At 46.9% G+C, this 25219-nt stretch overlaps 1 protein-coding gene across 7 annotated transcripts in view; it reads right to left on the bottom strand.

Moving 5' to 3' along the window:
- The window catches only part of USP20 (ubiquitin specific peptidase 20), a 36893-nt gene that overhangs the window by 9479 nt on the left and 2195 nt on the right, over positions 1-25219 (bottom strand). For 2 of the 7 annotated variants that reach the window (XM_044992329.1, XM_044992333.1), the window contains exons 2-18: positions 17692-17795; positions 16448-16544; positions 15348-15401; positions 13099-13161; positions 12742-12873; positions 12050-12146; positions 11737-11806; positions 10996-11109; positions 9562-9640; positions 7646-8081; positions 5402-5539; positions 4060-4199; positions 3280-3452; positions 2452-2546; positions 1094-1127; positions 621-666; positions 187-367 (exon numbers count right to left, since the gene is read on the bottom strand). In XM_044992329.1, coding sequence (XP_044848264.1) covers positions 187-367; positions 621-666; positions 1094-1127; positions 2452-2546; positions 3280-3452; positions 4060-4199; positions 5402-5539; positions 7646-8081; positions 9562-9640; positions 10996-11109; positions 11737-11806; positions 12050-12146; positions 12742-12873; positions 13099-13161; positions 15348-15401; positions 16448-16528 — 1933 coding nt within the window. In that variant the 5' untranslated portion in view covers positions 16529-16544; positions 17692-17795. Of the gene's footprint in view, positions 1-186; positions 368-620; positions 667-1093; positions 1128-2451; positions 2547-3279; positions 3453-4059; positions 4200-5401; positions 5540-7645; positions 8082-9561; positions 9641-10995; positions 11110-11736; positions 11807-12049; positions 12147-12741; positions 12874-13098; positions 13162-15347; positions 15402-16447; positions 16545-17691; positions 17796-21313; positions 21511-21573; positions 21621-22669; positions 22689-25219 lie in introns of those variants that run through there. The other 5 variants (XM_044992332.1, XM_044992331.1, XM_044992330.1 and 2 more) reach the window with 5 other exon arrangements.

Genomic DNA, 25219 nt, shown 5'->3' with positions numbered 1-25219 from the left:
AGACTAACAGACGTATTGGAGCATGAGCTTTTGTGTCATGCATCCGACGAAGTGGGTATTCACCCACGAACGCTCATGCTCCAATACGTCTGTTAGTCTATAAGGTGCCACAGGACTCTTTGAGGCTATTCTCAGACACACGTATCAGACCAATCTCATGCCCAGGCATTTCAGGGACAGACTTACTGCCTGCTGTGCCGTGATGGCAGATGACAGACAAGAGATCGTAGGTGGTGATCTGGGAGACACATTCCTTGGCCAGGAAGGGACGAAGGTCCAGTCCTTCCAGCGGGAAGGAGACATGGCTGTTGATTTTGAAGGAATACATGACCTCGTGCCGGAACCGTTTCAAGTGGATGCACAGGATCTAGGGTACAAAAGCACAGGATGTTTCCATGGATACCCAAATCAAATACAGTTCCCTCTCTGGACCCCCTGATCTTTACATGAATGTCCTCACACTATGGTCACTATAACCTGGCAGAGGTGTTGATGGCCCATCAATTGAAGGTCAGTAGGCCCTAATAAAATAGGACTTTGCTATTTTCAATTCTCGGTTCAGCAACTCTTCCCTCCCCACTCCCCAACTAACACAGGAGAAACACGCCTCCTCCACTCACCTCAGGTAACCGGAGAACTTTGCAGTATTTCACGCCATTCCGCAGTCTAAGAGAGAAAGAGTCAAGTCCCCCATGAGAACTAAGAACGGGGACCCCAGGCTAAGCTGGGCAGGTCACATTTGAACTCCATGGCAAAGCTGGAATGGACTTCAGTGAGAGCAGCCTCCCACCATGTACCAGAGCATGGGCCACTGGCCTCACCTCTCCATTCTCCTCAGTATCCCCGAGGTGCCCCTAATTCACTCCCCTCCTTCTTCCCTTTACCACAGCCCCCACTTTTCCTCCCCCCAGCACCAAGGTCTCCAGTGGCCCCGAACCAGGGCTTTCAAGGTCACTTTCAAACCTAGAACTCAGCAGCTCCCAGTTTAGCAAGCCGGTAGCAGGGGGGCTGTTGGCCGAGGGCAGGAGAGGACAGTCAGTTTGGGCAGAGAGAGGTTAATGGAAAGAGCACAACATGGAGGATGCAAACTTACTTTTTACACCGCTCGCAGCTGTACATGTTGTCCCCTGGAGAGAGAAAAGAAAAGCGTCGCAACGTTACTGACAGCAGGAACCATGGGGCTGCAGCCCCCATGAGGAAACAAACTCTCCTCCCACGTGGGGAAGCTGGGTAAAGCGCCTGCCTAGCAGAGAGAAAGCAGAGCTGGGCAGGAGCCTCTCTGCCACTCCCCATGCCGCTCAACACAGGCCTGGCCCAGACAGCAGACAGCCACCACGCAGGCAAAGCGCTGGGGTCTACTGAGGTGGACGGGAACCCGCTTTGCCCTCCCACCAGTGGTTCATGTGTGGCTGGAGCAGCCTCTTCTCCCCAGTTAAAGCAGGGATGGGAGGAAACATGCTCAAAACCCTCCTTTCCACTCCCCAGATTAACACGGGGCAAAATGTGTTCAGTCCCTCTGCTCTCCAGCCCAGGCTGATGGCACAGGAGACTGTCCTGCAGAGAGAACCACACAGCCTCCTTCTGCCCCCTCAGTGAGGGCTCCTGGGGAGGAACCTCCTACATGAACACAAAATGCAAACCCTGCACTCCTAGGCGTAAGGGTCGGACTGAGGTTACCCAGACTCCTCAGCTGGGCATGCAGAGTTGTGGGAGAGTCTCCTTGTAACATTTCTGCCCAGTGGAACTCATCCCCTACTTGCAACGCCCCCAGGGAACAACCTGTCGGGACCAGGACTCTGGGAAACATCTAAGGAGTCCACAGCCCAGGTTTAGTGGTGCTGCCTGCAGGAAGGATGAATGCTACACAGACTGGGTCCAAAAGCACCAGCATACAGTGCAGTCCCTGCTTTGATCTCCCTGCTGCTGCAGCCTGCACATGGGTTGGCTCCATCTCTCTGTCTTACATAGAAGCCAAAGGCCCATTTATCCTCCCTGAATACAACAGACAGAGGAGCCAGGGCAAATGTTACAAATTCAGCCAACCAGACAATTTACCAGAAAACACCCTGCAAGCAATGCAGGAAACAAGCGGTTCAAACCCACCCCCAAGCAAGCACAGCGGAGCCTGGCAACCCCAACTTGTTCCTCCTCCCAGGAAAGTCGTTGCATAGCACTAACACTGGGCTACGGACTCTCACTGCGCACAAACAGGAAAGACAATCGCGCCTGCTCTTTGCTGAGCCCACCACACCCTAGTTCCAAACGGCAAACCCTGCCCCGGAGAAGATGGCGAACGCTCATTCCTGCCCCCGAGGGAATGAAGTTCCCAGCCAGACTCCCAGAAGCTTCCATTTGTTCCAGAAACGCATCAGGGAGGGTTCTCGACAGCTTCCCTCGGGGACGGACAGAAAAGACAAGATATTGGTCTTCGCCAGCCCTCCCCAAACTCACCTTTCAACTCATCGGCAGCAAAAAAGGCAGCAAGACAGTCCTCCAGTGTGACCACAGGACCCCAAAACCAGCTGGGGATACAGGATACCACAAACCTGCGGAAGGGAGGGGTCATGCAAGAAAGAAATGTGAATGTCACTGGTGATCTATGCACTTTGGCGTCTAAAATTCCCCGGTGGCGTGCTGCTTTATGTGAATCAAGCCTGGAAGGGCAGCTCAGGAACAGCATCCCACAGCATTATGGGAAAGTGCTGGGTCTTTCTCAGAACTGGGGCTGCTACTGGGACCTCCCACACCAGGAAGGGCCAAGGTGGTGGGTGAGTAGAGGATTTAACCCTCCGCTCTTGTAGAGTGGCAAGCAAAGGCAGGCACTGACAGGTCCCGGACAGAGGCTTCCACCAGAAGGAAGGCAGCCACAAAGGAATGTTATTAAATGGCTGAAAGAACCAACTCACCTGGAAGGAAATACACCAGTGAGGACTTGCAATGTCCTGCCCCTTCAGCTCACAGGTGTTTTACTGTCAGGCCAGTACTACTGCACACGGTTTATTTTTTAAACACAATTGAAAATATGTTTTGTTGGACTAAATGAGGAAGGAGCTTGGCACAGCTGTTCCTGGCTATGGATCTTACAGATACAGGTTCCTGGCTATGGATCTTAATTCTTTATTACACAATTATGTCCAATATTTGTCTGTCTCTCCTCCATTTCCCTTCTGTAAAGAACCAATCAGCTTGTTACACTTAAGGGTAACTGCCTTCCAGTAACTGACGAGAGCAAAGCCAAGGAGGGAGAGAAACTGCAGAAGGGTGGCAAGGGAAACACACCTCCTGATGTACTCCATGATGAAGGCGATCCAGCCTTGCGAGGTGTAATTGTCCCCGCAGGCCCCTGTCTTAGCAGGCACATTTTGGTAAATGGCGGAATGCAGCTTGGCCAAGTCCTCCTTCCCAGGGATCGGCAGCGACAGATCCTGGAACGTCTCCACTGTTGTGGATACCTGAGGACACGCAAAAAAGTCTGGGTTTCCAGTGTACGCAAAGGAGCCGGTACTCGGCCCGGAACTTTTAGCATCACTTGGGCCCATTTACACTAGGAAACCGAAGTGTTGCTGACTCTAGTAGGCCGTTTTCAGCACCGCCACCAGGAAGAGTCTGGCCCAGCCCCAGCCACGCTCTCTGAAGCAGCGCGGAAATGGTTTTGTCCTGTCTACACTAGGATTATTCCTCACTCGCAAACAGGGTAAAAGAAGTGCGGTCACTCCCACTCCTAATCGCCTAGTGTTCCCTACTGCTATGGCCCCAAGTTCTCCACAGAGAGGCCCCCCAAGCCCTGTCCAGCTCCCTCTATTTCGTTGGCTCCTCCACCTTATTCCCCCTTTGCTTTGGCCAGCTCCATGGTAGGACACACACAGTGGCTAAGCTAACTGAGCTACACAGGATCAAGATTCTGTATGGCACAAACAATAACACAGACTATTCCTAGGCCGGTGGATTTCACACACATGCCATCATTTTAGTAGGGCCCTCGCATCCCAGAACATTTGGGAACAGCTGTTTCCCAACGAGAGGTTTTTTTGAAGCAAACAGGCCCTGCTGTTTTATTACTTGATTAATGGCAGTAAGGAGACGCACTCTGTCGCAGGTGAGGCATTGCACCAGGCTGAGAATGGAGCCATCAAAGATGTCAGAAATAACACTGCGATAACGAAGCTCTTTCTTCTTCTTCCCGGAAGCCAGCACCTGGGCTGAAAAGACACACATACCCCCGATCACCTACAAGCTCTTACGCAGCTTCAGCAGAGTCCTGCAGTCAAGCTAAGGGTACAGCACAAGACAAGTGTGTTTGTACCCGCTTCGACACAGACTGCATGAATCTCTCGGTGGCTCCGAACATAAGCTTACATTAAGAACATCCTTGTTTCAGGTGACAGCAGGAAGCCGGGTGTAACAATCTGCACCAATGCAATGCACCCGAATGCTGTTGGAGGTGCTGTCTTTGTCTCCATCCTCCTCTAACGCTAGTTTAGAAGGACACAATGGGGTTGTGTAGCGTTCTTGACGGCTTTAATCTCTGTAGCACTCTTCATCACTCACCGACTGTTTTTCCCCCAAGGATATTTTGTCTTTTTCCCTCCAGCCATCGCCCAGTTTTCCCCCATGCATTTCACACTGCGGCTTGCGTCACAGAATGTGGTGGTTTTGTTTAACAACAAAACCCTCACTTACACAGAGTGCTTTTTATCGGGCTAGAACGTCTGCGTCTGCGTGCCCACCCCCGCCGGCTGAGGTCAGCACAGCTTGGCAAAGAACACTATTACTGAACGGCAGCAGGGCCAGGGGTGGGGACACAAGCCGTTGTGTTTATGGGCTGTGGAAGGAGAGTGGGTTTGGTTTTGTGATTTCTTTGAGATGAAGCAACAGGGGCCCAATTTTGTAACCTCGCAACACTCCCACACTAGACTAATGCTTTTAACTTCAATCCCGCAGGGACACTAATTAATATGGCAACATCCCTTTAATAGTCAGGAGGCCTTGAACGGTAATGCTGCCCTGCAGTCCCTTGCCCACATATGCTATGAAGCATAAGACTGAAGGCCAGTTCTGGACTCTCCCCTCAGTGCAGGGTAGCCCAGGAGTTCCTTACCGTGATTAGTAAGTTAGGCATTACGATACCAAGAAGAGAACGCCAATGATGACCCCTTCTCATTGATTTCAGGCTGTATTTGGACAGCCAGGCATCTCTCTGCCCTAAACACAGCCACGCTGAGACTCATTATCATTCGTTTCCTAACACTGTTTTAGTAGAGAACATATTGAAGGACTGTCAGCCATGGGGTCATGATGGCTTCAGTACCTCCCTCTTCTCCTGCTCCCTCCCGCAAACGTGGCCCTTTGCCTCCACGGCCCCCTCAGCTTCCCGGCTGCAGTAGCTTCCCATCTGTGCTACCTTTTTTCAGCACATAGGAGGGTCCCAGGCGCACAGGACTGGAGCGAGGGGGGCTGCTGGACAGTTTGGAGTGCATCTCCTGGTGAACCGGGCTGCAGGGGCGCGAGGAGCAGCGCACGTAGGCGTCGTTGTCCGGCTCTGTGTGGGGAGAGAGACCACCAGTGAAACACCCAATGTGCCAGCCCAGCCGGTCACCAATCAGTCCCCGTAGAATGCTGGTCTCTGAATCTTAGCACAACAAAGTCTTTCATGTTCAGGGAAGCTAGTTCCCAGCCCAGCCCCACCACTCTGAGGACTGGATACCTGAGGAATTCAATTAGATACCACAAGAGAGATGGCAACCGCTGTCAAACAGAACGGAAGGATGCAAGTCACCTCTAGGCCCGGTCCTGATCAACGTTTGTTCTCATAAACTGGATATTGACAAATGCTCCCAATACCCAGGCCTAGAGCCTAGGTTTAATCCTCTGGGTTTCTTAGAAAACAAACCACCCCACAGACATCTGCCGGCATTCCTGTCTCTGGAGCCCACCGGGCTGTAGGTTGGGTCATCACCTTTGAGGACAAACTTCTTGATCAGGACCGGACCTAGAGGTGACTTGCATCCTTTCATTCTGACAGCGGTTGCCATCTCTCTTGTCAATGTTCATTGCCCAGCACTAACAAATACCTCTATTTCCCAGTGAAGGGGTGTGCCCCCCCCAGGTAATGAAAGGGTTCATCTCGGCCTAGAGGCCAATCAACCCACCTGGAGGTTGGGCCGTGCCCAATTAAAGATGAGGCCCAGCTGCCAGAGGAACTAGGCAGCTTTTATAAACAGTCTGCTGCAGAAGGGGGCTGCAGGGAGAAGCTCTGCAGTCACTCTCTGGGACTAGCGAGCAGAGGGACTGGGAGAGTCAAGGAGGAATCCTAGGGAGAGAGTTGGCCTGGGCGTCCTCTCCTGAGTAGAGAAGTCTAGCTGGAGGCCAGGAATTACACACAACAGCACTGGGGAAGGAGCAGGCTCTGGAGCTACAATAATAGGGCAGGATTTGGATTTCCATGGAGAGAGCCCTGGGAGATGCTCAGATGAGGAGCAGGGAGGGATGAAAGGTGAAGCCTGAGGAAGGCAGAAATGGATTTACATTTTGTACCTTTAACCTGGGATTTTGTTGGGGAATTCCCAGGGGAGCCCTGCAAGTCCCAGCCCTGAGAGACAGGTGAACCTAGGGAGACTGCGGGAGAGGCCAGCTGACAGGCTACAGGAGGAGGAAATCCAGGGAGACAGCAACAAGGAGTCTGATGAAGCAAACCTTGGCTGCTGGGCATAGAATCCCTGGGTGGAATTTAGTGTTAGGCAGGCCTGGGTTCCCCTACCAGCCACTGGGGAAGGTGACATGAGCCCCTCAGAAGGGGACAAGAATGATTGAGAGCATTGGGAGGAGACCCTGGGCCCCCGAGCTGGGTCCAAAGGGCTTTTGTAGGGACACTGGACTATTTGTTGGACTCTCTGTTATCCCAGAAGGCGCAGGATTAAATATAACCTGGCCAGAGGGCTGAGTCACGAGAAGAGACGGACCAGCGAGGGACAGGAGCGACAGCTGGCAGGGCGTGCTAGAGACAGAGCTGCTACTCCACACACCTAGCCATGAGGCGGGGCACCTGCAGTGAGTCCACTCTTCCACACCCCCCTTATTACCTCCCTTCCTTTACCCCTCTCGGAACCAACTATTCCCAGGGTCAGTCTGTAGGATAATATGAGCTTTACGTACTTATTCCACATTTTTCCTAAAGTAATTTTTAAAAGATGTGCAGGTCCAGGAGTTCCTTCAGACTGTGCTCTGTTCTCTCTGTTAGGGGTTACTGTGTCTTTTGGTTTCTTTTTGTATGTCTTGTGTTATTAGTAATAGTTGGTTTAGCATTAGCACATACAGTTCACTTCTTTAAAGTGCTGGTCTGGCATTATAAAACACGCCTTTCCCTCAACACAAGTTTTTTTTTAAATGATCACATTTGGCAGAGGCAGCTCAAACTAGTAGCCTATCCAGCATGTAAACCATGTTCATCACCACAGTATCTGGGCACACTGAAGTACTTCTCTGCTGATTTCTACCATAGCAGTGCATGGGTAAATGAGGCAAGCTGGAGGAAGCAGGTCTCCTGTCTTAGAAGCAAAGACATTCTGAGATCAGGAGTGGGAATGTCTACACAGTGAATATGGCACTGGTTCTCTTATATGGTGTGACAGGGAAGCTATATTAGTACCTGGTGTCCTACATGGGCTGGCAGGGCAGGGGGGAGGTAAGGTTTCAGGAGAAGCTCTGCCATCAATTCGATTCATGGTAGTATCAACGTCTGCATCCTCATCAACTTGTTCCGAGTTGCTCCGCCGGTGGCTGTAGGTGAATTTCCTGTCTTTCAGCCTCTCTTTCTCAGAGATCCCTCTCCCGGCCTCATCCTGGATCAGCAACTCTGCCTCTGCTAGGGAGCCGCTCATGCCCCCTGTCCTGCCTTGTCCATCCATATCACCCCTGTCACTGCTCGAATCACAAGAGAGGAACTCATCCTCCGAGGGGCTACGGTCACCTTCCCGCTTGTCATCCGTGTCACTGGAGTCAGAGTCTCTTGCCTCAGCAACAACTGGTTCCTTTAGCTCTTCATGAAGCTGGTCCATCAGGCATCGCAGAAACTCTTGGGTGTCCTTAAAACCAGGAGCAATCCCACATTATCTACTGCCCATCTAGAGACAAAACACACCTACTCCAGTTTGCACTTAGTTCATCTGTTGCCCACAAAAGTTAGCCCCTAGGGGAATACAGGGAGTCCCACTCAGAGAACACATGGAGTTGGTGATATGCAGCAGATGGACAGGGATCCTGCCCATTTAACCGACTGCTCTAATGCCTGGGGATTAGAGTCCCAATTTGCAGCAGTTTCTGCTTTTTCTCAGGAGTTTAGGAAGGAATCAGGATGGTCAAACGGGGCTGCTGCTACGGAACTTAGACCGTTATCTTGTTACTGGGATGTCAGCACTGGAAGAACGTGGGAAACCAGGAGAAAGACAATCAAGACAGTGGGCTGCAAAGAACAGTACAGTCTATGCTACAAAACCAATCTTCAGGCTCCACTGATGTCTTCACATGATAACCCATTCCCTTACAGCAAGCAGGACAGCAAAGTACTTCATTGCCAGGGATTAGAACTAGAAATCAAAGACAAGTCAGCCACTGCGCAGGCCCCCTATGTGACCCATGAGATGGTGGAGATTGTTCATAAGGGACCTCCCAGAGAACCACTTGGTGTCCTGACAGCTCTGGGTAGTGAAATTTTGAAGGCTTATGTGACATTATGGAAGATTTGGTTTAAAATATAATAAAACATCATCAGCTCTTCAGTTTTAACTCCTTATAGCTGGAAGTCCAATCCAATGCCCTTTTGACCAAGGGCAAATATAGCAGCCCTGGTCTCTGTTTCAGCAACTGATATTTTTATCATCATCATCATCTCGGTTTTCATTTGCTACCAGTGCCATGGCTTAAACACGCTATTGTCTGATGTCCCCTCTCTCTGTTCACTTTCTAACCAACTACACATTGAGGGTGACATTTCATTCTAAAGAATAAGTGTTTTGGTTTTTTTTGTACAGTGAAATACTCCCCCCTCCACCCCACCCTCAAAAAAGACCTGCTCTTTTAAAAGGATTCATTTAAATTGGGTGCCAAGAAGGATGTGCATGTAATAAAGGTTGGTATTTGTAACCTTTTAGTGCAGGTGTAACCAGACTCATCTCTAATATAAGTAACAATAATACCATCTAGTTCTTCAATGGTATTTTTTATCGTATCTCAAAAGTGCTTGGCAAAGGAGGTCAGTGTCATTATCCCCATTTTACAGGCAGGGAAACTGAGGTACAGAGATGGGCCGAGCCTTGCCCAAAGTCCCACAGCAGGCCCCTGGCAGACCCAGAAACAGAGCCTAGATCTCCTGAGTCCCAGTCAAGAGCTCTAGCCATTCTTTAATACAGATGCAATAAATAATGGGACAATCCCAGCACCCTGGGCCCTTTATTCTTACATGAGGTACTTTGTTAAGCGGGCTCCACTATAGTAGTAAGAATCCCATGATGTGGCACAACCTAGGCATACGTCTAGAAAGGCTTGTGTGTTTGTTGGATGGCCCACCTGCTGTGCATAGCCCCGGAACATGGGGTTGACCAGTTTAATTCCATGAGACAAGCTGCTTGGAACCACATAGCTTGGGCTGTTTAAGAACAAAAACCATTAGTTCACATATCAAGTCTGGAGCTGAACGGTGTAGTAAGCACACAATACAGAGTGGTAGTCAGCTTTAAAGGAAAGGGGAAAAGAATAGTTATGTTGCTGCAAAGTCTGAACTTATCTGTTAACTAGAAATCGTAAGATTTGAGATGGTGCAGGTATCTACCAAGTATTTTAATCTCTTCTCCCTACTAGTGACAGACTGATCCCTACTGTACATTCACCAATGCTTTGTCACTTAAAATGTCAAGTGATGGAACCATCCATCGTTTCCGTTGCCAGAACGATTTGGTCTCCTTATTTATTTTGATTTCATAGACAAAGAGCAGTGCCCACCTCAAACAATCAGAACTCACAAGAGTTCTATTAAAATTACATTACACTGCTAAAAATTACTGCCATGACTCCACAGCTTGTTCCAAATAGTTGTAGTCCATTCCAAACCCACAACTTACTCATACGCCGTCTGTAGTGGTGTTGTAGCTGTGTTGATCCCAGGATAAGAGAGAGACAAGGTGGGTGAGCAAATATCTTTTATTGGACCAATTTCTGTTGGTAGAACAGCTGACGCTCTGGTTACCTTTCCCAGACCTGAAGAAGACTCCCGTGAAGCTCGAAAGCTTGTCTCTTCCACCAACAAAGTTGATCCAACAAAAGATATCCCCTCAACCACCTTGTCTGTCTTGTTCTATGATAACAATTAACACTAAACACAGGACATCACTCAGACACCCAATTTGATTCTTGCAACTACTGACATTTGCAGTTAGGGAGCCAGATCCTCAGCTGCTATAAACCAAATTATTTCAGTGGTGCTACACCAATTTACACCGGCTGAGGATCTGGCCCAGGGTTACTAGTTCTCATACTGAGTCAACAGCAAACAACTGACAATCAAAAACACCTTCCGGGCTGACTGGTAAATATCACTATTAGATGTGAGTTGCTTTTTCCTCTGCAAATCAAGAGCAGCACCACTTGCACGGCAGCAGTCAAATATATCCCCACTCTCTTTTCAGCAAACCAATGAGCATAAGAGCAGCTCTTTGTTTAAAGCACTTCACATTACCATGCACGCTTTGATTCACTGGTTTGATATCAATGTGATGAATTTTCAGATGTTTCTAGACCCTGTTCCTCAAAAGATGGCTGGCTGATCACGAACTGCAGGGCAGAAGAAGGGGAGTACTACACCAAGCGCTCACCACATCTTCTCGGGCTAGCCCTAAAGCTTGAATTCAGGGACTGGGTCACACCTCTCGTTATTTGTACTGGGTTCATAACTGAAGTACGAACCGCTGTACACTTGCCCGTTTGGACTGGGGAGGGATTACTCACCGCTTCTTGTGCCAAACCTCAGAGACCAGTTTCTGGTAACTTTTGCACAACGCTGGCTTCTTGTCCGTACGTACCAGCCCGCCACACTCCAGAAAAAACTGTGTGAGAGGCGGGCTAAAGAAGGGAAGATAAGAGAGTTAAGTGGAGGGGAATTTCTTCTACGCGTACGTTTAAAGTCACACAGAAAGAGAGGACGTGTCCTAAGGTTGCTTTTTATAAGTAACATTTAGAAAAAGGCGGCATTTGCAGCACCACCCTCTGATTCTTCACAAATCATTCCCTTTGGACAGAACGATTGGGATCCCTCCCCAGCATGCCAGAAAGATGCTGGAGTTTATTGCCAAGACAGGATGGTGAGAATTATTTTGGGTTGAGGTTCTCAAGGCCACCTCATTAGGGAGAATATTAAAAAGAAGCTGGGAGGGAAAACGCATGCACGTGCACCTATAAAGTATTTTATAATTACTATATTTTAAAGATCACAATGGAAACTAAAGGCCTGTACTTCCACCACCAGTCCAATGGTATGTGTCCCACCGATTTGCGCAGTTTCCTGCTCTACAGCTTTTTATGCCTTAAACATACCATGATCCTGTTTTTTCCCTTCTCCCTCCCTATTCTGCACCTGGGCTGATTTGCACACACAGCATTCATGAAGGAGGTCTTGGATTGGAATAGCCACTTTTTTATTTTCAGTGAGTATTCAAGGGAGCATCACCACAGAATGGTCCTGTCACCTACCAGTTAGAGAGGGCCTGAAGTGCTGCATTCATGTAGCAGGAGTTCCCAAGGTTTTTCATTCCAGTAAGGCCTGGAGAAAGTGCAAGAGACATGAGACAACAAAGGAATGTCACTTTTCAGCACCTCTTCCTTTTCAGAAGCAGCACATTTTACGTTCCACACAAGAGGAAATGGAATCCAGCATGTCCCTTGCAGATGAGCTCAGCATCCCAATCCTTCTGAAATCACAAAGGCTCTCCAGGAACCTCACAACTTAAGTCTTAGAGTCCAGAGGAGCAGTTAGAACTGATCCCATAATTCAATGTGGCATTACCTCTTGGTTTCAGATCATCCTCCTCTGATTCCGACTCCCCTTCATCAGCCACTGCAATTGGAACTGCCTTCAACGGGTGAGCAGGCAATGGAGACTCCTAGATTAAAGGCAGAGAAATAAGCATCAGTGGCAGGTCTGATCTGCAGAGAGAGACACACACACGATCTGTACCCATTTATTCTGCCAGCCACTAAGAAGGTCCACCAGTAACAAAGGCCCTGGCAATACTCACTGCAATAACCCCTTTACCTTCCCGGATGGCACTGCCTCAGTAACATGATGAGGCTGTCCAAGGAGCACCCTTAGTGATTTCAAGATGTGCCACAAGGGGCCCCAGGGACAGTCAATAGTGTCTGCAGTGGGTACATTTCTAGTTTGGCAGTTAACACTGCTGCAGTTCACCCCAGACGGGGCCACCCTTCAGAAGTGGCCAAAGACAGACTGATTATATAGACATGTACGCAGTTTTTAAAGCACATTAGGAATCCCACTGGATGAAAGTTGCTAAATAAATGCAAGATTATCTTGATGGGAAGCATCTTCCTTCAGCTTTGAGAGCTCTCATTGCAACAATGGCATGTTCAAGAGTAGGGAGTCCTAAACTAGTCATCTAACAAAAGAAAACAGAAACCCCACTAAGCGTTCCATCCCATTCAACAGTGTCCTCCTGACTTATAGGGTGAAAGACTCACCTGTTCGCTGAACTTTGATGATGGGGACGGAGCATGTGCTGCCAGTCTCTGGTCCAAGAATACCTCCTTTTCACAGGCATAACACCACACCCGGAATGTCGTCAGGTTCACTGTCAGGTTGTGTTTTTTGGCCTAAAAACCAAAATAGCGAGAATACTGAGAACCACAAACTGTAACTCAATTGCAAGAGTTTGGAACCTATACACCATAGTCATTATGTAAATGTTGTCTGGGCACGAAAGGTGGCAGGAAATGGCTATAATCAATAAGCGCCCATGCTTTGTGGATCAGAGTTTAATTATTTGGAAATCCAACCCTGTCTGTCCTGATGAGAGAGGGTTATAGAGAACAGCTCACCTGTGCGTGAAGGGTGCTATGATCCGCAAAGGATTCCCCACACCCAACATAAGGACAAGCAACCTAGAGAGAGAGGAGATAGTGGGAGAACAGTTTGGATGTGGCAAGATAAACCCACAACAAAATGAAAAAAGGGGTTTGTGACCCCCATCCCAGCCAGCAGCTGCCTGTGCGCGGACCCGCTGCACTTCATAAGCATGCGTTGTAACCTGAGTCACAGCAGTACAAAAGACTTGGCACTTCTTGAAAAAAACCCTCTGCCCACCCTTCCTCACATGACTATGAAACCTCCAATCCAAATCACTGAAGTTAGTTGTTCTGATCTATCTGTAAATCTATGGACACAGTGTTTCTGTCCGTAGATTTACAGATAGATCAGAACATTCAAAAATCAGATCAGATCATTCAAAAATCTGTTGTAAAAATAAGTTGCTTGTCTGATGAAATCCAGATACTAAGATGAGAAGCGATCAGTTGGTCCACGTCGATCCTGTCACCTCTTCTCTTTCCACTGCTGTCTTTTCCCATCAGTCCCCTCATTCAAACTCCTTGTTTTCTTTCTTCTATTACAAGTATGTTTTGGAAAGGACTAGAAATGTATCTAAAGAGAATAACTTGCCCCTGCAGTTACAGGTATAAGATCTCTCAGTCTCATACTTCCGGGCATGCTGCAGCTTCCCGAACAACAGTGTCAAATCTGGCAAAATCTTTTTCAGCTTTACTCCGCTGCTCCTACTAAGAGCTCTTCAGGGCAGGGACTGTCTTTTACTCTGATTATACGGTGCTCAGCACAACAGGGCTAGAAACTACCATGATGCAAACTAACCCTAAGTATCATAACAGAAGTTGCTATTCAGAGGCAATACAGGGCAATCCTTGCCCGCTGCTCAGGGAGTACACGGATGGGAAAGAAGATTATTTCGGCTCCTCATAGAGCAGCCCCAGCACTACCAGAGTACCAGTACTGGTGCCTCTACAGCTCCTACGCATAGAACTTCCCAAGAAAAAGCAACAGAATGAAACTGACAAGCATTGTAAGCTCTTCAAGGTGCGACTTCCCCCGTGTTTGAAAAAAATGCCACATGAATTTGTTACCCAGGAATAATTTTTGATAGTACAATTGATCGACAATTGGTATGACAGATACACACAGGTGTGATGTACCGCTACGCAGTCAGGTGAAGGGTGGGAATCTTACAACTTTCTCTGGAGCAGTGCTTCTCAGCTTTTTTCAGGTAAGCAAGCCCTTATTTCAACTCAAACATTTTCGTGACTTCCTTACTTTTTTTTTTTTTTACTCTTGCTTTTATAGTAAATGTAGCCATGATAACAATGAAAAGCCTATATAATTGTGTGTGTGTGTGTGTTTGAAGAGGTTTGGCAGAGAATACTTGACCTTGAACAGTAAGCGTGTGGGGAGAGTGGGGACTTTCCTTGCTTTAGATGGTAAGAACATATTCAATGCCTTGCACCCCCCTTCCCCGATTGCCTTTTGATATCTGCCCCTAGGGGAAGCAACCCACGGAGAAACACTACTCTGCAGCTCCTCGCATTGATCATTTTAAGTGACAGAGACCAAGATCTGAGCCGGTGTAGGTGGGTGAAGCTCCACCAGTCAATGATGATGTCACTGCATAGAATGTTTTACTTTGGTTTGTTTTAATGTCAGTGGCGGTGCATCTGCTTACAACAGGGCTGAATATGGCCTATGTCCCAGATTCGATGACATCCGGAGTCCATTCCAGCTTTCATCTTATTTAAGCCAGCTCTTTTTCATTCCCTTCTGCCTTGTTCCCCTCCTTTCAACAACATCACTAAAGTTCTCTGGCTCCATACACTTTAAATCTCCCTCAAAGCTGCAAGCAGAAGGATCCATTCAATCACCAGGTGCTTAAAAACAGATATTTAGTAGCATTCTTCAGTGTTCATTCCCAGTGGGGCTCCAGGAGGAAGTCATTTGTGAGGTGTGAACAAAATAGGCCTAGATGTGAGGCAAACAGTATTAGGGTTTGATCATTGGCTTTTATTTTTCTGGGATATAATTGAAAGCTGATGGACATGTTTACTGGGCTTCCTTTCTTCTAATGCTTCTTTCTTTGTTTACCAGATACTGTGATTTCAGACCTAATTTCATATCCGAAGGCGATAACTCAGCCTGAAAGTAAGTACAGCATTATACTAAGAAACACTATAAATAAAAAATGAAAAGCCCCTCTATACAGCACACACAAATAGCAAGCTCTTTTTACCTGCAGGCAAGCCCAGAGGTTCGGTCCCCCAGCTCTGCACGACTGGCAAGTTCCCTGCAGTCACACACAAAGAAAAAGTCATTATATTTTAGTAGCCTAGTCCTTGACTCAGAGGGAAGCACCCTAGGCTTATTGCATGAGTTGACTTTTTAGGGCAGAGATTAAAAACTTATTTGGCTGCACAATTTATTTTTTTCACAGTACTATGAATTCCACCTAAATGAAGTTTACACTTTAAAATACCTGGGATAAGAGACATCTTTGAGCAGGATAAAAAGACATTCAGAAATTCACCAGTGAAGAGGGCTTTGAGTACTGCCGAGATGGCAGAAATGTTAAGTTTTTTAATCTAACTCCATCAGCCATTTCTACTCACTCCAAATTCCAGCTACTAAGATGTTTCTTTTCATATCACCCCCTTTCTGAAGTAAGCCCATGAGCCTTGAAAATGTATTAGCTGCCAAATGAAACCATTTAAAGGGAACGAGATTTTGAAGACTTAATTTGTTAAAGAAGAGGTAGACAGATCAACAGTACTCAAGAGTAAATGCTAGATCAGGGGTAGGCAACCTATGGTACACGTGCTGAAGGTGGCACGCGAGCTGATTTTCAGTGGTACTCACACCGGCCACCGGTCCGGGGGGCTCTGCATTTTAATTTAATTTTAAATGAAGCTTCTTAAACATTTTAAAAACTTTATTTACTTTACATACAACAATTGTTTAGTTATATGTTATAGACTTATAGAAAGAGACCTTCTAAAAACGTTAAAATGTATGACTGGCATGCGAAACCTTAAATGAGAGTGAATAAATGAAGACTCGGCACAGCGCTGCTGAAAGGTTGCCGACCCCTGTGCTAGAGTTATGGGCTTTCCCTTAGGCCATCTCATAAAGACAGCCTCTTCACATGATCTAATTGTATTTCTGAAGTACAAATGGCTGACAAAACCTCATTTTATGTGGCATACTCAAAAAGATATCAGTATTTGAAGTTCAGTTTCTACATCCCACTTGTACAATCTTTGTATCTCCTAGGGCAGAACCCACCCCAAACACACACCCAAGAGGTAACCACACTGCAAGCAGCACGTCCTTTACCTTGGATTTGAGCAGCAGGTCATCCTTGGTGACCTCACCTATGGAATCCAGGTGAGGACAAACGTCTCTTGTATCTCCCATTCTCACTAAAGCTCACCTACAGAGGTACAGAAATTGCAGGATGACTCCTAAATTTGGTCAAGTGTCAGACTTGATGGTAAAGACCGTAGGAAAGTAAACTGATATGCTTCAATTTTAAGATGTTAGGGAGTATGAAAATCCATCTTTACAACTCAAAAGCATAAGGTAATAACCTCAAAAAATACATCTCCCCTGTAATTAAGTAAAACAGTTCCCAGACTGTACATTTGTCCCGATGCAGGGAGGAAGGGACTACATGAGCAAATCTCAGAGGTTAAATTAAACCTCCAAGCACCAGATACAACACACAAAGGCACCAATCTTGATGTCAGGTAACACTACAGTTCAATCCTGCAGTTGTGCTAATAGAGAAGAGCTCATTGTTAAGTAATGGCATTATGATATCAGAGGTAAGTGGGTGATGCAACGGAAAAAAGAGCAGGGAGCACACCAAGTTAATTAGTAGTAGTAGTAGTACAATGTGCTCGCTGTGTTCCAAAAACGTAATAAAATACTAAATATACATGCACACTTTAAAGGCCACAACTGCCAAGTCAGTTATATCTATACTGTCTACCCCAGAGAGTCTCTTTCTTTCTGAGCTCCCCCACCCCCAACATGCTATAAAAACTCCAGTTAGTGGCACAGATGGGCTGTGGTTTTCTGCCTATAAAAGCCAGGGCCGGTGTTAGGGGGTAGCAAGCAGGGCAATGGCCTTGGCCCTCTGCAGCGTGGGGCGCGGGTCACTTGCTGGAAGATTCTCTGCACCTTGAAGTCTTTAAACCATGATTTGAGGACTTCAGTGGCTCAGACACAGGTTTGATACAGGAGTGGGTGGGTGAGATTGTGGCCTGCATTGTGCAGGAGGTCAGACTAGATGATCATAATGGGCCCTTCTGACCTTAAAGTCTATGATTCATTCCACAGGGGCCCCCACAAAGCTACATTGCTCAGGCTTCAGCTTCAGACCCAAGTGGCAGGGCTCAGGGACCTGGGTTCAGCTCCATGCGGTGGGGCTTCGGCTTTCTGCCCTGGGCCCCAGCAAGTCTAAGGCTGGTCCTGCTTGGAGACCCCCTGAAACCTGCTCGAGGCCCCGGACCCCTGGTTAAGAACCACTGGTCTAACCAAAGATTTGGATTTGCTGAAATTGATTCGGTTCATACCTCAAAGGAAGATGATAATGTGATGAACCACTGAGTACTCTCTTCTGAAGGCTCAAAGTCCCAGCTTGTCTGGATCACACAGCATCATTGGATGTTACAGAATACTAATCCAGTTTGAAAAAAAAACAAAAAAAACCCATATTATTTTATACAGGTATTACATATATCATTTCACTAAACCTCTTCCTAGTCCACACAAGGTAACTAGAAAAACATGTAAGCTACATGTCACGAATACATTCTAATTAATTAAGCCAAGGATGGCTTGATGGACTAGACTTTTACTGCAGCAGACGTAGTTTCCCATCCTGGCTCAACAGGCCACAAGTAAAAACCAGCTTCATTATCTTATCTTACTTCCTGTTGTCAAACATAACCAAAGCTCCACAGCAGAGGATAAAATTCTAGTCAGACTGTTCACAGGAGGCTTAGACTAAAATCCAAAGGATGCTGCAGCTCAGTTTTGAGGTGCTTCAACATAGTTGTGTATAGAAGCTGGCACTGGACCTACGCTATATGCTTAGCTGAAGCTAGTACCATTAGTCCCTAATCGCTACAAATGTACTTACTGTTTTAAATGAAGGAGGGTGGGGGGACCAGAGTAGGAAGAGCTGTAATGTCAGTAACCCTCCTTCAAAAGAAAGGAAGCCACCAGCATTCTGTTAAATACCTGCTCGACAACATTAACATATGTAAAGCACTGTGCAGAGTACGACAAGTGGGGTTCCACTCAGGATAATATAGCCAAGCGCACACAGTATAAAGGAACATTTCCAGGGTTTCACATCAATATAATTTATAAGCAAAATAAACCCCTCTGGAGTAGTCTGTATTTGAGATCATGGAGCCTAGCTATGGAACACTCCAGACATGCCCTCAGGTATATAATATAACATACGGTATCAAAGTGAGGGATCTTCTGAGCAATATACTTTAAGGAAATTGCATCTATGGCCTTAAATAAAAATTCTGCAAGCAATACAGACAGTTCAGAACCTGCTCCATAATATTACTACTGGCTAGATGCCAACCAGCTGTAAAAGCTCCATACCAGTACAGAAAGGTCAGCTTCAAGCTCACCAAAAGTTTTAAATGATGCATACAGCAGCATATTCATTGCTTCCTGCTGTTTAACATTCTTTGACACCTCAGACATCATTTCCAAAGATACTCTAAAACACTGGGGGGACCAAAAGCTTAAGAGCTAAACCACTCCAGCTAAAGGAAAGGTTTTTTTTCCCAAAGCCAAAAATCCTTCCTAATTCCATGCCCTGTCCTGGCAGAAGTAAGACCTAATATGGCATTTTTTAAAACCGCTTTACCAGCTAGGAACTGAACATTTTGCAGGAGCATAGCAGCACTGAAGGAAAAAAAGTCATTGCAAATAATAGAGAATGACACATTGATTGTAGGCAGAAGCTCTAGGGTTTGTCTTAATAACCAGTGAGCAGATGCCTAAATAGCCACTGCCCAATCCTACAGGGCTGCAGTTTAGAGCCTGGAGCAGGAAAGACAAACACTATCGTCCCACTATCATCTTTAACATAAGTACATTAAATTAAATGGTAACTATTTTTAAAACAAAATGAATTAACAAATAGCTGCCCTGATCACACAAGCATTTACATATATGCTTAAAATTACACACACACGTGGTCCCACTGAATTCCATTGATTCCACTGTATTCCAAAGGACTACTCACATATTTAAAGTTAAACGTGTGTGAAGTGTTTGCAATACTGGGGAGTTGATTTTCCCACTTGTTCAGGGGTTCTCAAACTAGGGGTCAGGACCCTTCAGGGGGTTGCAAGGTTATTACATGGGGGTTCGCGAGCTGTCAGCCTCCATCCCAAGCCCCGTTTTGCCTCCAGCATTTATAATGGTGTTAAATAGATAAAAAAGTGTTTTTAATGTGTAAGGGAGGTCGCACTCAGAGGCTTTCTATGTGAAAGGGATCACCAGTACAAAAGTCTGAGAACCCCTGCACTTGTTCTTAGCACTTCACTTTTCGAATACAACTGGGAAACAGGTCAGTCCCATCTACCTAGTGCGGGTTGAATGTGTTAGACCACAGCTAGGCTATAAATGAGTTTAGCAACCATTGTTAAAATTGATTTTCTTGTAGTATAGGGTACATCTACTCCAGGCCTGGTCTTCATTAGAAAGTTTAGTTGGCGTAACTACAAAATCCACGCCCCTGAGCAGTGCAGTAACGCCGAGCTAACCCCCAGTGTAGACAGCTACCACCTCTTGGGGAAAACCCCTCCTGTCACTTTAGGTAGTGAAGTGCTACAGTGGTGCGGCTGTAACATTTCACGTGTAGACAGGCCCTTAAAAATGCTGCAGTGCGCCTCTGTAGCATAGACACTACAGCGATGGAAGGGGGTCTCACATCGCTGTAGCAAATCCACCTCTCTAAGAGGTGGTAACTCAGTCGACAGAAGAATTCTTCTGTTGATTTAGCAGTGTCTACACTAGGGCTTAGGTTGACTTAATTACATCATACATACAGGTTCTCTCTCTGCTGTTGCTTGAGAAAATAGGAATTTAATAATAAAAACATTTCTTAAAGCTGCTCTTTTATTGATCAAAGTTCATATATTTTGTTTTATAGTGAAAGAAAATAACCTTAAAGCAAGTCATCCCTAGTCTGTCTCCTTCCCAACAAGCACTGCAGAACAGCATGAACATGTCAGAACAATTCCACAGTAACTCTGAACTACAAAAAGATGACAATTGCTGCCAAAACCGGTGGCTTATCCTACTCAACATATTTTCTCTCCTTTTGCTAAAAGAAACTACATGCAGAAGTTAAATATCTTTGCAGAAGTTAAACATTTAGTACACAACATACTATGTAAACATGAGTATTAATAGTAAGAAACACTTGGTGCTTTCCATCTGCAAAGTAATTTATAAACAGTTGCTAGTTATTACTCCCTCTTCCCCTCCATAAGATAAATACATACAACATTATCTGCATTTTATCCAGGGGGAAATTGGGCCAGAAAATTAAGTGACTTGCCCAACATAACACAGAGAGTCAGTGTCAGAGATGGAATCAGAACGCCTGGTCCCAGTCCCATGTTCAGAACACATCTCACATTAGAAACCCTGATGGTACTACTTGCCTTATTGAAAGACAGTCAAAGGAAGCAAAATTTTTCATATTCATTTATTATTTGAGGTAATTAAAAATGATGGGCCCACACATTTAGCTTTAGGATTGCAAAATTATCATATTTGAGAATTTGCCATTTAGACCCTCAAAAAATCCAACTCTTCAAATACAGTAGGCCCAGAAAATCATTTCCCTCCTCCAGTAGAATTGTACTTGTTAATAATAAGCTACAACTTTCAATCAGAATAGAAGTTAAATGTGATCCTGTTCCACTACTAGAGGAAGGACTGAATCAACAGATAAGATTCTGTACAAGAAAACAGACCAACTAATTCTAATATACCAGCCCAATACCAACACAGTCCCTTCTTCAACAATTATTCTGCAATAATTAACAAAGCACAAATATTTAGAATCAGGTGTTCACTGTTGCTTAGGGGAAGACACAAGTTCCTTAAATTCTGCTAAATAAGCCAAACTGCTGCCTTGGCAACACTTACTCTATTATCCCCCAGTCCTTAAAATTTTGGTATCAGCACTATCAGGCAGTGCAGCTGAAAGGAAGCAGTGGATTGCCCTTCCTAGTAGGAACAGCAGGCATTACTCATCATTTTTCCAACAGCTGATGCTGCATCATCCCCTTTCTGCACACGCTGAGTCTCTGAGCTTTCTACTTCCGTGTCCCCTCTTCCTCCTACTGATCAGGAATATATAATAAGCAAAGTTCTTAAAATACTCTTTTAAGATAAATGCCCATTACCTTGCCAAGGGACTCAGCTCACAGCAAAGATCACAGTGACGAGTGTCAAGACCTTAAAGACAAGCAATGCAATCGATATTTGGGGGTACCTGCATTTTGGGGGAACCCTAAATATACTGGAAATTCTCAAGCCATCTCAGTTCCCTCATCTGCAAACTTGGGAACTTTCAGTAACTGAGAAAACCCCGGGGCTTGCACTATGCACATGCCAAGTCAATAACCACATGGGTATCCACAGTTTTATTTTGGGGAAGGATAGCGGTTTTGTCAGCACACTCTTCCAGAGCACCCCCTGGACTCTTCCCTATTTGCTAACACTGTGCAGTACGCCACCCCAATGTGAAGATCAAATGTGCAGGAACAACCACGTAGCCTCATTAAAATCCTGCCTTAACCTCCACATCTAGCTGATAAAACCCTTCTGATTCCACTCCCTCCCTGGCCCCAAGTGATGACAAGCACCAAAATCCCCACACCCCAAATACTAAAACTCTCCTGCATCCCCCCCAATGGGAAGCATCCTTGACACCCCAAGGGACCACACCCTCTTCACGCAGGGCCCCCACAAATCTAGGGCGAGCCTGTTGGGGTCCCATAGGCAATGCAAGGTCAATCCTGGCCCCACTGATACATGGGAGCGCATCCCCCCACTGCCTAAGTAATCTCCCCTCTTCCCAGCATGGGGACGTGACAAGTCTTTGGCCCCCCAGGTTAAGGGCAGGGTGCACGGGGGAGCATCACACAGCCGCCTTCCCCAGCAGGGTGACCAGACAGCAAAAATCTGGGGGTGGGGAAGTACTAGGACTCTAGATAAGAAAGAGACCCCAAAATCGGGACTGTCCCTATAAAATCGGGACACCTGGTCACCCTATTCCCCAGTCACTCCGCGGCCCGTCTGGAGACGCTGCTCTGGGGAGCCGGACAGAGACGCCTTCCTGCCCCGCCCCCGTGGCCTTTGGAACGCGGGGCGAGGCGCTCCGCTCCCGGGGGGGCCTGACTAGGCAAGGCCGGTGCTTCGGCCCCCGAGCTAGGCCCAACCCGCCTACTCCTCCCGGGCCGGGGGCCCGAGACCCCAGCGCCGGGCGGGGCCGGTTACCTGCTGCCGGAGGAGGAGAAGCCAGGGGCCGGGCGCTGCAGCAGGCAACCCCGGCAGGATGGGAGGGGCCGGTGGGCCGGGCCGGGGGAGGAGGCGATGGGGCCGGGCTGAGCCTGGAGGGAGAAGGGGGGCAGCAGGCCCGGCCAGACGGGCTGTGCTAGAGGGGAGCCCTCTGCCCTCCGTCACCCCCACCCCGGGATCTCCAGGGAGCCGGTTCGCTAGGTGGGGGGGGGGGCTCGGGCTCCCAAAATGCAGGAGTCCCCCAAGCTTACAGCTGCCAGCTGTGGGGACCAAACCCCCGGGATGATCCTCAGCCCAATAGCACTGGGCAGCTGGCAGTGGGTACCCGGCTACCTCAAAAGAGGGGCGATCCTAGGAAAGCCTGGGCAGGTGCCAACCCTGCTCTGGAGGCTGGGCTGCTGAACATCTGGGAAGCTCCTGACTCACCAGGATCCCCCTGATCCTGAGCTGCTTTGAGCCACACAGGGCAGGGGATTGTCCATTGGATGTGAAAGGGGGAGAAGGATTATTAGGGGGGCCTGGCCTGGCCTGGAGAGGATACTAGGCTGGAATGGTTCAGAAAGGTGGCAGAGACTATCCCAGGCTAGTCCCAGTTAGGGTTCCCATAAAGAGGGGTCATGTGGATACACTGACACGTGCTCACCATGGGGAATTAGAACCCAGGACATTGTCACTAAAACACCACAGCTCACCTCTCTCTCATAGAGTTAAGGAGCCAGCCAGGAGAGGGGACAGAAACACTGAACAGGTTCAGGTAAGGACAGTGCTACACACATAGCAAAGAGCTAGGAATACAGATGCCACATACTGCATGCTTACATACCATGTACAGTATGCAGTTGTAAAGAACATACACAGAACAAAAACCCTGAATGTCTGTGTTTTGCATGAAATCACACCCCCCGGCCCCCAAAATGTTTCTTTAGCTATTCAAGCCAATTCATTATACCAGGCTGATCAGACAAAAGACAGAGATATTGAAGCAGCATAGGGGTTACTAGCAGCTAGTATAAGTGAGAAGAAATACCATGAAAAGAATAAGGAATGGACTGGTCAGTATCCATAGGGAATGGTCAGTATCCATAGAGACTAGTGAAAGCACTTTGTTTTACAAAAACAGGTTATCATCAACCCATCTTAACTCTACCCTAGGAGATAAAGTGCAGAACACTTGGGAACCCATGAAGTTATATGGCACATTCAGCAACCAGGTGACAGCTCACAGTATAGATTTCTTTTTCCCCTGGAAAAGTTTATTGTAAAGATATTCAGGTTTCTTCCCCTGTCTGGGTGCGTCTACACAGACTGCAGAAGCAACACTCCCAGGCCAGGTTGACAAACTTGGGCTCATGCTACTGGGCTAAAAATAGCTGTGTAGACATTGTGGCTCAGGCTGGAGCTGTGGGTCTAAATACCACCCTCCTCCTTAGGATTCAGAGCCCAAGCACCAGCCTGAACCACAACTTCAAAGTACTGTCTACACAGCTATTTTTAGAACGCCAGCTCTGCAACCCAAGTCTGTTGACCTGAGCTGGGAGGCTCACTGCAGTGGGCTGTGTAGACCCTGTGTCCTTTACACCTGCAATACAGCAACAACAACAAACTGGCCCAAATTAGGACTCTAGATGCTACTGCAATCCAAATAACAATAAGAATAGATTACTTGCTCTTTGCTTCTTGCAAAGGAAGAAGAATGTGTGCTGCATGTTAATGACCTGGTACAGAATGCAAGTACAGCATTTCTGCAGCTTGGCTCCTGCTTCTGACAGGGCTGCAGAGTTTTTCCAGGACTTGGCAGCCCTTAAGGCAATGACTCTTTGTCCTTACATAGTCCTTAGTTTACTCTTCCTCCTTCAGGGCCGTTGTTCTCCTGTGGTAAAAACTGCATTTTATCACAGGTATAAAAGGACACAGACAGAGAAAGAACCCTGTATATTTTTTATGCATTAAACCATCCAGGAGAAGGAAATCAGTTTCTTCAGCTGTCACTTCGCAATTGCTGAATAATACTAATGTTATCAAAATTAATCAGACCTGGCTCTTACACAACATTGTCATTCATAGAAGGAGCCATACACACTCATGGGTTCCTTGTTACCAAGGATTTTGGATACATCTAATATTTCAAGTTTATTGTGTAGGTCCAGAGAAAGTTACCTCAAGACCGGATCTTGTAACAACAAGTTTGCAAGGGTCCACTCGTATGTACCTCATTACAGGATCAGGGTGCAATTGCACCAAAGTAGTTTCTATACATCTATACTGGAAACAGAAATGTTTCAGCCAACCAGCAGCCAGACAAGACAACTAGTTAGCCGAGTCTCCCATCCAGTGGCTGAATGTGCAGCCTGCAACATTACTGCCCCTGAAAAATCAAATGCCAAGGCAGTAGTTCTACCACGCAAGCCAAAAGGGCAGAAGGAGATGTCCTAAACTAGATAGTTACCATCTTTCAAGGGTTATTAAATGGAGGAATATTTTTAAAATACACGATCCTGGTTTCTTATGACCAATTCACCAAGAAGCAAG

Source organism: Mauremys mutica, chromosome 18 (genome assembly GCF_020497125.1).
Source record: "Mauremys mutica isolate MM-2020 ecotype Southern chromosome 18, ASM2049712v1, whole genome shotgun sequence".
Taxonomy (NCBI): domain Eukaryota; kingdom Metazoa; phylum Chordata; order Testudines; family Geoemydidae; genus Mauremys; species Mauremys mutica.
This window is presented reverse-complemented; position numbering and strand designations above follow the sequence as displayed.